At 32.4% G+C, this 15,436-nt stretch overlaps 1 protein-coding gene across 1 annotated transcript in view; it reads left to right on the top strand.

Moving 5' to 3' along the window:
* The window catches only part of LRP1B (LDL receptor related protein 1B), a 1,946,873-nt gene that overhangs the window by 1,825,681 nt on the left and 105,756 nt on the right, over positions 1-15,436 (top strand). Inside the window, exons 81-82 of the mRNA XM_063790432.1 lie at positions 13,834-14,057; positions 15,117-15,223. Coding sequence (XP_063646502.1) covers positions 13,834-14,057; positions 15,117-15,223 — 331 coding nt within the window. The remainder of the gene's footprint in view (positions 1-13,833; positions 14,058-15,116; positions 15,224-15,436) is intronic.

Below are 15,436 nucleotides of genomic sequence, written 5' to 3'. Positions count from 1 at the left end.
AGCTTCTTGGTACTCTATTTCAAGAGGTTCTAGTGATGATTCAATTAACATATTAGTATATTAACTATATACTAAAATTAATTGTATATAATTGCATACAACTAATAAATAATATACATTAATTCTATGTATTTTATATACTAATGTTTAACTTTCTAGGTACATAGGAAGTATTATTTAGATGGATGCTATTAACAGTAGGATGATTCTGTTGATGATGGTAATGACATTAATAATGATAATTGGCAAAATGTTCTTTGCTTCATATTAGCATATTAAAAATTATTTGCAATTTACATATCTGCATTTTACAATTGATAAACATAGACACATCTTCAATTTTGACATAATTTTTCAGAGAAAAGTCTTTGATCTTTATTTAGTTTTGTGCTTTGGGGAAACTGATTGTCCTTTAGTTCAGGGTTCTAGTTCAGGGGTCTCCAACCCCCAGGCCACAGACCGGTATCAGTCTGTGGCCATTAGGAACCTGGCTGCACAGCAGGAGGTTAACAGCTAGTGAGGGAGCTGAGCTCTGCACCCTGTCAGAGCAGTGGTGGCATTAGATTTTCATAGGAGTGCAAACCCTATTGTGAACTGTGCATGTGAGGAATCTGTGAAATGTGGATGCGAGGAATCTAGATTGCTGAGCTCCTTATGAGAATCTAATCCCCCACACACTCTATTCATAGGTAAATTGTCTTCCATGAAACTGGTCCCTGGTGCCAGAAAGGTTGGGGACCGCTGTTCTAGTGAACAGAATTCACAAAATTTATTGTAGATTAGAAGCCAAATTCACTCAATGTTTGGTAACTAAGTTTTCATTCTTATACATGCAAATATATTTATGTATTTTACTTGAATATTTATATGTGTATATTTTTACATATTTTATCTTTAACTTTATTAATGTGTTATAGAATCTTTCATATCCAATGGCAAAGCTGTTGATTAGACTTATTTGAATAGGATATAAAACTTTACTTTTAATGATAGTAACAACTTGTGTTATATCATCCAGACTTCCTGTGTTTTGCTTTTGTTTTCACCTCTGTATTTAAATCTCCCATGACTAATAGCATTTGCAAAGAAGAAAAATAGCACTCACAAAGAAGAAAAATGCATAACAGTAGGAGTGCATTTTCTACTAAGGAGTCCATCATAACTAACTAAATGACATAATTATAAGTTTGGAACCTCTGAGCCATGAGTTTTAGCACTATAAGCCAAATTTCATAACAATACTAGCCAATACATTATTTTAAAAAATACTTTAGAGCTACACTGATAAACTGTTAAAAGCAACTATTTAACTTTGCTTCCTAAATCTTTTTGTATTCCTGATATTTCAATATTATAAAGACAGACTAAATCTATTATTACCACCTTAATGAGTAATGTGAATTGTAGAACAATTAACTTGAAAGGCATATCACATCTCTGGGTCTCAGCTTATTCATCTGAAAACAACTGTAATATTGAAGTACACAATTTCTACAGCCCCTTTGAGATAATATATTTTAAATATATTTGATTTCCAAAAGATGTATGACATGTCATATATCTATCTAATTATTATCTGGACAATTTGTGTTTATTCCTCTGAAATCTGTCTTATGTATTAATAATTGATTTTCTATCTTGTGAATTACTCTACCATGTAAACACTTGTGCCATGTAAACACGTGTTCTTCTAACAGTAACAGGCTAGTCATCCCTTAGTTTAATGAGCATGCAATCTAATTCATCTTCTAAGTTTTGACACAAATATTAAATAATACTGACGGAGACTTTCCCACCCCTTGAAAAATAAAACTCAAGATTTTTCCCCAGGCTGATTATGGCACATTGATTTCTATCTATCTCTGAATCAATAGACAAGGGAGAGAAAAATACACAAATCAAGCTATGAATACATTAGTTGTAACTCCATTATCAGTGAACCAAATGGAAGAAGTTAGCCATGTGGTAGCAGGATGTTTTTAAAGCATACTTGCAGATACTAAAAATATTGGAATAGTTCAATTTCCATAAAGAGTAGAAAATCTGTTGCATCAAAAACCAGAAGAATATTATTCAGACAACTAAATGTTAAATGAAGTACATTCTTAAAAAATGGTTATTTTCCATGTGATCCCGTTTCTTTTTTTTTTTTTTTTTTGGAAATTGTGAAGGGAATACTCTTCTGTGATCTATGAAAATGGTTAGAATACTAATAATTATTATAAATTTAAATTTCAAATGCAGATCAAGTTGTTTATAGTTAGAAATACTTTTATAATTTTCTAACCCTCTGGGCTATACAAGAGGAATGGATTTTTTTTTCCGTTTAAGAAATAATTTAAAACTTAAAAGAGTGACATGATTTAATCTGTACATAAGGCAAAATGAGACTTCTGAATTTTAATTGTAGTACCCAGAACAGAATATAACAGCATTATGCAACAATTGTACATGCTCTTGGGCAATTTATCATTTTTAGTATGAAATGCTATACAAAAATGTATATGAGGGGAAGCACTATAAAGTAGGTTAATGTTTGGAAAAATGCAAATAACTTTAAAAGTACAGATTAAATTTTTACCACTAAAAACCTAAATATTCCTAAGCAAAACAAATGCTCAGATTTATCTGATCTACTTGACTTTGAAAAGTAAATATGAGCTATAATTTTTGGTATATTCTCATTTTTGTAAATAGAATGTTCAGGATAAACATGATTTTTACTGATTAATAATCATATCTTTTTCTTAAAAAGTTGATTAGGCCATTTTGTTTTCCCAAAAAGCTTTTAGCAAAATATCTATTTAAGTTACTCTTAAGAGGTCTCAATTTTTAATTGAAGTTCTATTTATAAACCTCATACCCAATATATGAGTCTGTATCACAAACACACACACACATGCACACACAAAGTGCATAGGTGTGCATATGCACTCACAAGCATGTGTGTGTGTGCAAAAACACTTCAAAGTCTTGGCAAACACTTAAAAGTCTTATTTCAGAACATTTGGGTACTGGTAAAAATTGACAGTCATCTGAGTTCATTCAAACCAGTCAACAACTACAATCATTTATTATGATTGTGGAAAAAATCTAAAGCTATCAGATCATTACATCATTACCATTTGTGGTTTTATTGTTGTTAATTGCACAAAACAGGTACTCAGTAATAATATTGACTCAGGTAAGTGATAATGTTAACAGTTACGATCTAGTCAAAATTTTACTAAACAAGTCAGAGAGGTATAAATTTGACACTTTGCTATAATGGATTTTTAGTTCCTTAATTACGCATTATTTACTCATTAAAAATATACCAATGATAATTATTATATGAGTCTACAATAAATTATGCTGAGGAAATTATTAATCAAAAAGTGTAGCATTTTAGGGGGAACCAGCCAAAATGTATTCATTCATACCCAAAGGCTTATTTAAAGCCTACTTGTTACTTTTGGTGCTGAGTTTTTAGAATAGAATAATAATAATAACAGAACTGGAATCTTGCTTTCATAGCACTTATTTTCTAGGGAAGAAAGAGAAAGTTAAATAAACTCATAAAGAAATCAATACAGAAAATTCCAATTGTTTGTTTAAAATGTATTAAAGGAATTAAATAATCTAAGAAAGAAAAATTCAGATAATGCAAGTCCCAAGATAAGATGAGTAAAGGCCAATTTGAAGAGAGGAGATTTGAGCTGAGATGAGAAAGAAGTAATGCTATTTTATATATATATATATATATATATATATATATATGTGTGTGTGTGTGTGTGTATATATGTGTATACATGTATATATATGTATATGTATATATGTATATATATGTATATATGTATATATACACATATATAAGTTATGAGAGGACATGAATTTTTTATATATATATATATACACACACACACACATATATACATACATACACAAACATATTCTGGGCTAGAGGTACACATTAAAGAATAGCAGAATAGAGGACATACATAAAACTATGAAGCCAGATTAGATTACCAGTAAGAATAGAAAGGAGGAAAAGAAGGACTGGAATCAAGCTCTCAAGCAAAATTAAAATGCTGACAAGGAGTAGCCAGTGCATTAAGAGAAAATAAATAAGAAGATATAGAGGTACAAAAACTGAGAGAGGAGAGTATTTTGAGGAAGAGATCAGGGTCATAATTTTAGTGTACTTCTAAGAAATCAAGTGAATGAGGACAAAGAAGTGTTCAACAAATTTCATGGCAGAGATTCATTAAGGACCTTAAGAAATTTAGGGAATATGGAGGAGGCAGACATCAGAGAGCACAAGTAGGTATGATTTCCTACTCATTTAGAAATGTCTGGAGATATTTTTGATTGTTACAATCGGGAGAGTACTTCTGGTATCAAGTGGGTAGGGCCAGAAATGCTGCTTAACACACTACAATGGATAGGATAACACACTACAAAGTATCCTGAGCAAAATGTTGGCAGCAGTGAAATTGAGAAACCCTTCACCACAATGTCAGCGTCTCCAGCCAAGCTTTCAGTAGATAGTTATCATGTCATATTATGTAATAATAAGCCTGTAAAACAAAATGATTCTAAGGTGAATCACCAATGTAGTTATTATTTTATTGGTGTTTTAACATTTCTTTTTTTCCCCTCACCTACTGAGTCTCTTTTGCTTGCTCCTTTTCTTCACCCCTCTTAATAATGAAATACCCCAGGCTCAGCCCTTAGTCCTCTACTCTCTTCCCTTACTTCCTTGTTGAGCTCACATAGTTTCATGGTTTAACATATATCGACATGCTAACATAATTGATATCATCCCCTGTCCAACTGCTTACTTTGTTTTTCTTTTGTATCTAAAACAAAACCTTGAAACTAGCATGCCCCAAAATAAACTTCACATTGTATCCCCCAAATCCACCTTTGTAATCTCATTTAACGACAACTCTATTTTTCACATGTTTAAAATAAGCATCTTGGAGTCATTAGTTGTTGCTGATTCCTTTCCTTCTGTCATAACTCATAAATCAGGCAGTCTTGTTGAATACACCTTCAAGGTATGTCCAAGAGTTGGCTACTTTATATTAGCTTTGCTGAATCATTAGTTGTTGCTGATTCCTTTCCTTCTGTCATAACTCATAAATCAGGCAGTCTTGTTGAATACACCTTCAAGGTATGTCCAAGAGTTGGCTACTTTATATTAGCTTTGCTGAATCATTAGTTGTTGCTGATTCCTTTCCTTCTGTCATAACTCATAAATCAGGCAGTCTTGTTGAATACACCTTCAAGGTATGTCCAAGAGTTGGCTACTTTATGTTAGCTTTGCTGAAGGCACCTAGGTTTGAGCCAGGCATCTTTCTTTTGAATTGGTTCGGTAGCCTCCTAACTTCTCTCCTTGCTGCACTTTTCACTCACAACCCAGCAGTCAGAATGCCAAAAAGTGAAAACGATTCCTTATACTGTTTCCTCAAAGTCCACAGTTCCCTTAATAGACAATCAATTTGTTCTGTACCATGCAAATATTTTTGTATAAATTTACATGCTGGTACATCTAGAGCATTTTTAGAAGCTTAAGCTATAATTGTCATAAAATAAACTCTACGTATTCAAATATACACAGCATATACAATTTCACAAGTTCTGACCATCATTGCAATCAAACTAATGAACATGTCTATGACCTCCAACTCTTTCCATATGGTCATCTAATTCCCTCAGTCATCTATTCCCCCAGACCCTGCCCACTTCTCTCCCATCACCAGGCAACTACTGATGTGTTTTCTTCATTGTAGATTAGTTTGCTCTTTCTAGAATTTTATGTATATAGTAAGTACCCTTTTTTCTCTGTCCCCTTTCACCCAGCACAATGATTGTGAGATTCACCCATATTGTTGCATATATCAATAAGGCATTCTTTCTTTGGCTGTTACGTGGATATACCATCATTTGATTAGCTATTTACCTATTTATGAACTTACATACTTGTATGTCACTAGGGTTTTTTCAATATGACTTTTTACCATAAAAAGTCATTTCTGCTGTTTACTTTGTTCACTAAACAAGTTTTGAGACCTTACCGTGTCAGCTAATTTTACCTATGCCATTTTTTAATGAATGCACTCATAGTATGTATATAACATCCTTCATTTCAATATTTATATTTTGAGATACATAATTCGTTTGACTTTTGTCTTGTTATTGCAAATAATGTCTTAGCGGTCATCTTCAAGTATAAGGGTAACAAAGCCTGTATTAAATAGTCCAGGCATTTTATGAAGTGAAAATGCGAGATTAAAGAGTATTCGCACTTAATTTTGAATAAGTACTTTCAGATTGCCTTCATAAAGACTACTTTTAAAAAATGATCAGCAATATATGAATTTGAATTTTTCCTAATGCTATTGCCAAAACCGGCATCAAAATACTAATGAACTTTTGCCAATTGTTTTTGATGTGTATTTTCTATACTGTGAAGTTTGAACATATTTTCCTATGTTTTATTAAACATTCAAAATTCTGCTTCTTCCAAGGGTCTTATTTTGATCTATGCTTATTTTTTTCCTTAAAATGTTTCATTTTCCATAAGATCTTATTATGCACTATTTATATACTGTAAATACTGAGCTTTTGTAAGATATACACCCCCCCCCACACACAAAATTTCCTTCAAATGAATTTGCTTTGTTTCTGATGGCTTTTGCTATATAGAAGATTTACTTCTTATGTAGTCAGATCTGATTGTCTTTTCCTTCAGTGTTTCTGGACATCACATCATATTTAGGAAAGTCTTTTATCCAGCACATGCACACACTTTCTATTCTTTCTTTTAATACTTTTACTTTTAAATATTTATGTTTCTGATGTATCTGAATGCATTTATGTGTATATGGTTTGATGTAGAGATTTAACTTCCACCCTAAATATTAGTCTTTCATTTCTCTGGTGATTGAGTAGGCATTTCTATTGTTCTGTGGCACTAAACTCTCAAAACATATGCGTGAGTATGGAGTCCCCATCCTATTCTTTGGATCTCTTTGTGGATCTGTGCACCATTAACATATTTTAAAAATGTACTGTAGCATTATAGCATATCTCTATATATGAACTCCACAGTCATTCATTTAAAAATTATTTGAAAATCTTGCATTTTTTATTTCTAAAATTGTTTTGGAATATTATTAGAAGAATAAACACATTAGAATTAGATTGATGTTGCATTGCATTTCTAGATTAATTTGTGAGAAGTCACATCTATTATGAAATCCCTATGACAGAGATCCTAATAATGAATCATTCTTGTGTCTGAAGGGTTATAGTATGTCATGCATAATTGGCCTTCACTGAATAGTAAATATTTTTATAACCATAGTAAGAAATACATGGTTTTCCATGAAAGTTTAATTTCAAAGTTTTTTTTTTTTTGCTAGTTATATATTGCCTAACAGGAAATGTGAGTATGTATCTTTCTCCCAAACCTTAAAGAATGAAGTTGTTGTATGTACTATGAAAGTTGAAAGAATAATTATAAATTATATGTGGCAAAATGAATTCACAAATAAATAGTTATATAATACTTACATAGCCTCACCAGCATCTGCTATTTTTTTGATGTTTTAATAATAGCCATTCTAACTTGTGAGAGATGGGATCTCGTCGTGGTTTTTTAGATTCCATATTTTGTCCACCTTTGTCTTAGAAAAACCTCGATTTAACTTTCCCACTCTTCTCCCTGGAGTTCATTAAGTTAGTCTCCTCTGGTTTTGTCTATCCACTTTTGACCCCCAGACCCAAGCCATTCTCCACACCATAGCCAAAATATTCTTAAAACATTGATCTTATCATCGTATGTCCCTAAGTAAATTATTCTGCTGGATATCCTTTAAAAAACCATTGGTTTACAAGCCTCTTAGTCATTTTCAGCCTCATCTTCCATCACACCTCTCCCATTTTCTTACATAGCTATAAATAAGCACATATATATCCCCAGACACAACGTTTTGTTCCAGCCATACATAGGCCATATTTCGCTACCAAGAATGCAACTTTTTATCTTCCCTTCAAAGTCATTTACATACTGTTTTTTTCTGTCTTCCTTAATTTTCCCAATTAACCAAAGCTCTTTTATTAAAAAGACACTACTTATATTATTATTATGCTTATTATCACCTGGAGAATGGTCTTGATCTTGTTGAAGCATCAGAGATCTCATCCCACATAATGTGTTTTTAGGTCTTCCAAAGGCTCCGTTGTCATCTGAAGGGACATGCTTAAAGAAAGACTGAAGAATGTTAATTTTATGCTTAGGAAGTAGCCTACAAGGTGACCCCTTTATTATTCTAGGTTCTGTTTAGACTTGGAAATTTTATTGTCAGTTTAAGGAGTAATAAAATGCTAGAAAATTATAATGAAGCTGGCAAGAAAATGATATACGAAACTCAGCATTTCCTATATTTACCTAGCACGTGTGTGCACACACATGTATTCATAATCTGAATGAATTTGATGTATGAGAGACCCTGAGATATAAGAACACAATTTATTTTGTGTATATCATATAGATCATTTGTATACACATGCACATCTGCTACAAAGACTAAAATTCCTGTTGATCCACAAGGAACTTACCTAATGATTCTGGAAACACACTGTCATTTGCTTCTCTAACTTTTCTATGTGTTTGTTACTGTCTTCATCCTCTTTCTGATAGATACATAATTTCTTTATTAAATTCAATTCCTTTTGGTTGCAAAATGATTATATAAAGAAGTTATGTAGGTAAGATGATTGATTGAAATAGGTTAGGCATAAACATTGGGAACACAGGTGATAGACACAAACTGAACACATGTAATTAAATGAGGGTGCAGCAGGTAGTTGGCTCTTCTATTCTGGAATGTTAGCCTGGTTTCGATATACCAAACTGTGTAGCCTTAATTTTCAAGAAAAAAAACAAAACTTTGGATATGGAATGTGACATGTTAATTTTAAAAGTTAGAATCTACTTATTTTTTTTTTTAATTTTAACTTAAATTTACTCCTCAACCAATCGTTTTGACAGGTTTACTCTCAGGTAACCCTGAATTATTTCTCGAATGTTATGCATGTTTAAATTGCAATTGTCAGAGGTATCCTACTTCCTTATTTCCTTATTTCACATATGTGAATGACCTGGAAATAAGGAAGGAGAATAATATCGGAATTAGCACCCCAAGCACCAACAAATTATTCACTCACTAACGCCTAAAAATGAGCAATTACCATAGATATGTATTTAAGGCTATATGAAATGCACACTTACCCAGAATGGATAATATTTCAAACTGTTATATAATTTACTGTTTAGGAGCTAGACATGTTCAAAGACCATCTAATCCAAAGTCTTTATTTTATACACCTTATAATATAGGGAGAAACTAGGACTAGGATTTAAATCAGTTCTTCTGATTCCAAATTCAGTGTGTTTTATAATCATCCGTGATATCTTTGTTTTTCTGATAGTGTGAATAAAGGTTTAGAGAGCCAGTCTTTCTTTTTATGGAGGACCGAGGTGAATCAGGAATAAAAGGTTAAAGAACACTGAAGAGGCTTTAAAAAAAAAAGAGTAACAAAATCACATATATTATTGAGTCTTTAATTCAAAGACAAATTTGATCTTTTTCAACAACTGAGAATTACGTCTGAAGTTTCTTTTTCGTCTAACAGAAGTTTATTCCAAGTTGACATGGTCCTAATGTAGATCATTGCAGCCTTAAAATTACTCAGATTGAAATAATCTATTGTTCAGTATAAATCATAAATAGAAGCCAAAGTTTTCATCTCTGCAATAGTTTTTTTTAATCGCGTACACATTCTAGCTCTAAATATAACTTTTTCTTAGTTCACTTAGGATTTCTCCACTGCTGTATGAGCTCCTTGATTGATATATGAAATATTTGGATATTTTAATAACATTACTAAGTCAATAGAATTTAGTAATATTTAGAATTTGTGTAGTCATTATTTTACATCCACTCATTGGAAGTGAATCTGATTCATATTTTGAGGAGCAAAATGTAAATAGTCTTTTCATTTAGTAAAATATCCTACAGAGACACACACGCACACAATTTCTTGACAGTGGTTCTACATCTTTGTTTTAATACAATTCCATTGGGAGATAACTAACTTTAATAAAACAACTAAAATTTTCTATTCTTAGATGTACACCAAGATGAAAAAAATCACAAATAAATATGTGATATCACCTCAGTTTATCCTGTGTAAACTAAATTTTCTTAAAGTATATTGCTAACTGTAAGAAATTTGTTAAAACAGACAGCAGTATTTTCATGGCTCAAATGCTTGAACTCCCCTGTCACCTGTTTTTCCTTTTTCCTGTTTTAAAACAAATGTCTTCAGTGACTTATATCTTCAGTTTATTGAAGCTGGAATTGTGACAGATACCTTACAATCTACACCTATAAAGGATTAGTAATTTAAACTAGTAACCTCTAATTTTGTTACAATCAAGCTGTCACCTTTTTTGTAAGATGTAAGGGTTTCATTCCTTTGACTAATGCATTCCTACAAAGAAGGATGCCTCAGGTCTCAAAACTGGCTGTGTATTTAGAGAGCTTGTTAGAAAAGAAATCGTCTTTCTGAAGAAAGCAGTCAAAATGTGTCTTCCACTCTGTGCAACAAGATGAGAAATGCCCTTTTGTTGTCAGGGAAGCTGCATGCTTCTGCACTCTCTCAAATGGGACACATTTAATTAGTGTCTCTATTTCACGGGTGTGCCTGTCTAGTGAGCTAGCCAATGGGGCAAGTGAAATTTTTATATTTTCTTCTCTCCAATCTGGTATGCTTGTTTGTTTTGCTTCATGATTTTTTAAGGCAAGTAGCTTAGCTCTCCTGTTCTGTTTTCCCATGTCAATCTTCATTTCCACTCTCAGAATGTCAGTGTACTTTTCCTGGGTTTTTCCATTTTTTTGTGTTTACCTGATTGATTTTGGTAACTCTCCTTAAATAAATTGTGTGATCATAATATGAAGATCCAACAGGGGTTTCTGCCTTTCATCTTCCAGTGAACATCCATTCAATATCAGACTCCCTTTTATATGGTTAATACTATTCAGAATCCTGGTCAAGATGTGAATGTGAATGGTAGAGATTATTTCATTCCTTTGAAGCTCAGTACAAAGGGTGATTTCCTAATTTGGCCATAGGTTGAGAGTAGGTTAATATGTTGTCACCTTCTGATAGTGTTGTCTTCTTCCTCCTCTGCTCCTTTCTTCCCTCTTCCTCCTTATTGTCTTTTGTTTTGTTATTCTCTCTTCAGTGTTGAAAATAAATAAGTATTTAGTTTACTGTGAGTCATTGAGGATGAACACCTGGTAACATCTTCACCCTCTGCCATTATTCTCTGAGAATCATCTTGTCATTTATGATATCATAAATTTAGTTTGAATTAATTGCATGTGTCTATTTTTTACCCCATATTCTAACTGCTTTAGTTGTTACTTGAATGACATTAGGGATTCCTTGTTCCAGAAGAAGGAGAATAAATGTATATATTAAATGGCTCTGCAATTCATTAGTATAACTTGTACTTATCATGAAAAGTAAGTTTTTTTTCCTTTTTCTAATCTATGTTCTTTACCCTAGAAATGTGACCTAAATTTATCCTTCTACAATTCACCCTTAGTAAAATCTTCACCAGCCTGTTTACCTGAAAAAGTATCACTAAATCAAACTTCTGAATGCTCCATGAACATTAGGAAACTGGGTTATTAATTGGCATCAGTCTAGGTTTAGAAGTCTAAAGTTGAAGGATAATCAGAATTTTTTGAGAGTGAATTAAATGAAATGAAAATCCTAAATTCAACAAAAGTGGAACTTGCATGGAATATGACATATTTTACCAGGAATACCATGAGGATTGAAAATAAGGTGTAAACATTTACATCTCACAAACAGAAAATAGATACTTTTTCAATGCTCAATCAGACAAAGGGCATTATAAGTTTTATGTCATAAAGGTTTGTGTCATAAGTGTTAGAAAATTACACATATGCTTCAACAGGCTTAAAACAGCTTATAATGGTGATTTTTCCCATTGTCTTTCATGTTTGTAGATTTATGATTCACACGGACATGCACATGACATTTGGTGATATATTTACTTTTAAATGATGACAAGTTGAAAATAAAAATACGGTTAGCTTAAATGATACTGGAGCATTTGAAAATGATTTTTTGGTTTGGCTAGGACAAATATTTATATTCTAAACATCTATGAATATTATTTATATGACATTTCTAGAGTATACTGTATTGCGGAGTGCTTTACATTTAATTCAGGTAACTGAGATATCACTGGGTATATGGATAACATTTATTGTTAAAGTTGAGAAATAGGGTAATAAAATTTCATAATTTCAGTTTTAAAGTCCAATAGGTCAAAGAACTGATCATAAACAGCATTGGAAATTGTCTATGGATTCTGTGTTTAATGTAAGCCATATTTTCCTTGAGATCCCAGTAATCATGCGGCAGACAGTGATTTGCAATTCCTGTTTCTTGGCATCCCGTGTTCTTTTTGAGATGTTCAGTTTCTTTTCTTTTAATCCAAGTCCACTGATTGATAATATTGGTTCCTCCGAACCCACACAAGAAGGCTTCATGTGTTAAAAACTCATATTTCCACTGCTTCTCAGGTCTTAAAGATGCTGTTACGTATTGATTACACATCTAGTTGTAATCACCTTCAAATAATTGTTTCTACTCTTGCCATAATACCCCTGGGAATACCTTCTCACTTTTGCTTATGCACAATAAACCTAGCCATGTCAAATTAATTACTACACTAGTTCCTGCTCAAAGTGATCAAGTTAATTGAAGGGCACAGAAAATAAGTTATTTTTCTTGCTGTCCAGTCTCAATGAATTCTGCTACCTTTGTCTCACAGTAATACAGTAAAACAGAATGTTAAGATAATCCAACCTATCAAATGTAAGATAAATAACAGATATTGTGACTTTCCTCAAAAGATGGTAAAATATAGTATTTCCCTAAATGTGTCTAGCCATACTAATCATTTTTTCAATTGTAGAACAAAATTATGTGTGATGAGGATGCAGAGCATCTGAGTTTTTCTTACATTGCTGAAAAGATCGTAAATTGCTACAAACTCTTTGAAAAATTTTTCTAGGAGTATCCTATCAAGCTAAGTGTGCATAAACTTGAAGACACTAATTCTATTCCTTGGTAAATACCCAAAGAAATTGAGTGTTTGTATCCATCAAAAAAAAAAAAAAAAAAGTACTAAACTATCCATAACTTTAGTTGTAATGGCCTAAGACTGTAACCAAGCCAAGTGGATGTCGTCAGAACAGTAAACAAATACTACTGAGCAATGAAAAGATTAAAAATTGATATATACAAAATAAGGATACATTTCATAGTCATGATGTTGAACAAAAGATCTCCGGAATGAAAGACTATGATTCTTTTTTACATTTTACACCACTAATCTGTGGTGTTAGATATCAGAATTATGGTTACTCTAAGGGAAATATTGACTGCGAGAAGTCACGAGTGAACCTCCTATGGTTCTGGAAATATTTCAGCAGAGTAATGGTTAAACAGGTGCAATCTGGTTAAACTCCAGTGATCTGTACAATTAAGATTCATGCAGATAATACATCTGCAAAGATTGAAAATAGCATTAAATATCTTTTTGACATCTATATAGCAATTAACTCATGACTATGTTCTTACAATTCCCCCATAACTTCAATGTAAAGATACAGAAAACTCCGCTAATTTCCTTTTGAAAATACCGTGGTGTGTTGTTTTGTTTCCTTGCAGTGTCCTGAATTTAAAAGGCCCAGGGACATTGCAGTTGACTGGGTGGCTGGAAACATTTACTGGACTGATCATTCTAGAATGCATTGGTTCAGTTACTACACTACTCACTGGACCAGTCTGAGGTACTCTATCAACGTAGGGCAGCTGAATGGCCCCAACTGCACCAGACTCTTAACAAATATGGCTGGAGAACCCTATGCTATTGCAGTAAATCCTAAAAGAGGGTAGGTTAATGGCTTAGTATTTCTATTTCTTGATAATGAATATCCTTTTTAGAAATTATGCTCTATAGATTTTGTCTCTGTAATGAGTGTTCAATGTGTAATAGTGTCACATGCTTTTAAATATCCTTGTACTATTTCTTCTGTAAAAAAGCATGTCCTATTCATACCAAATGATGATACAAATTTTTTTTTCTGAAATATTCCTGTATTATGCATTCAGTATGCCTGTGTGTCTGTATGTGTGTCTGTGCATGGTTATATGTGCGTATTGCAGGATAATGAGCCTGGTGTGATGTTTATAATCTAAAATTGAATTATTAAAATATTAAACATAATATCAAACACATTACATATGGAGTACTAACATTTTTCTCTATGGTAATAAAAGATGAAGGTATATACACACACATATAGACATATACACACGCACACACACAAATTTAAAGAGTGTGTTACAGACATTTCCTTCTTTTAGTTAGAGATGTAAACCTACAAGAAATGGCCAAAAAGGAAATAGAAAAATGTTAACTAAAAATCTTAATCATCCATAAGTGGATTGATAACTCCTGAGTAAAAAGAGACAACTTATACTTAATTATTAGAATTATGCAGTCTTCCAAATTAAAGAATAATTTCTGTTTGGGAAAATACTTCTCTATAAAAAAAATAGCGTGTTCATACAGCATCCATAATAAAATGACTATTTTATTATGTTTAAAGGGGAGTTTCATGTGGTGGAAATATTTTTTCTCTGAGTTTTAATGAAATTTTCAAAATTGAATTTTGGATATTAAATAATGAGCTGTAGTACATCATAGTATACAATGATTCTCAAATATTAACGTGTGTAGGCAAGACTTTCTTTAAAACGTTGATTCCCCAGGCCATTTATTGGAGGTTCTCATTCTGTGTGTTTTGAGTTGGACCTGGGAATCTACTTTTTAAGAGACTCTGGGGTGATTCTGAGGCACGTGGTCTGAAGAGCCACTGCTTTGTGGAGCAGAGTCAGGTTACAGCAGCACCATCACCAGGCTAACCTCTCTGACCTGCTCTCTTCAGGATGATGTACTGGACTGTTGTTGGGGATCATTCCCATATAGAAGAAGCAGCCATGGATGGTACACTGAGAAGGATTTTAGTACAAAAGAACTTACAGAGACCCACAGGTATGATTTCTGACACACGCTAAAATATGAAGCAGAATGACAAGTATATTACTGTTAACAGTTATTTCTAGTGTTGTTGGCAATATAAGTATTTTTACAAGTGGATAAAACCATTTAGAGTATGATTTTATGAAGTTATTTACATTTCATTTCCTATTTTCTCAACTTGAAAACCAGGTCCTTATACTGTCAGTTACATTGCAGGAATATTAT

Source organism: Pan troglodytes, chromosome 13 (genome assembly GCF_028858775.2).
Source record: "Pan troglodytes isolate AG18354 chromosome 13, NHGRI_mPanTro3-v2.0_pri, whole genome shotgun sequence".
NCBI classification, from domain to species: domain Eukaryota; kingdom Metazoa; phylum Chordata; class Mammalia; order Primates; family Hominidae; genus Pan; species Pan troglodytes.
Note: the sequence above shows the minus strand (reverse complement) of the source record. Positions and strands in the feature narration are given on the sequence as shown.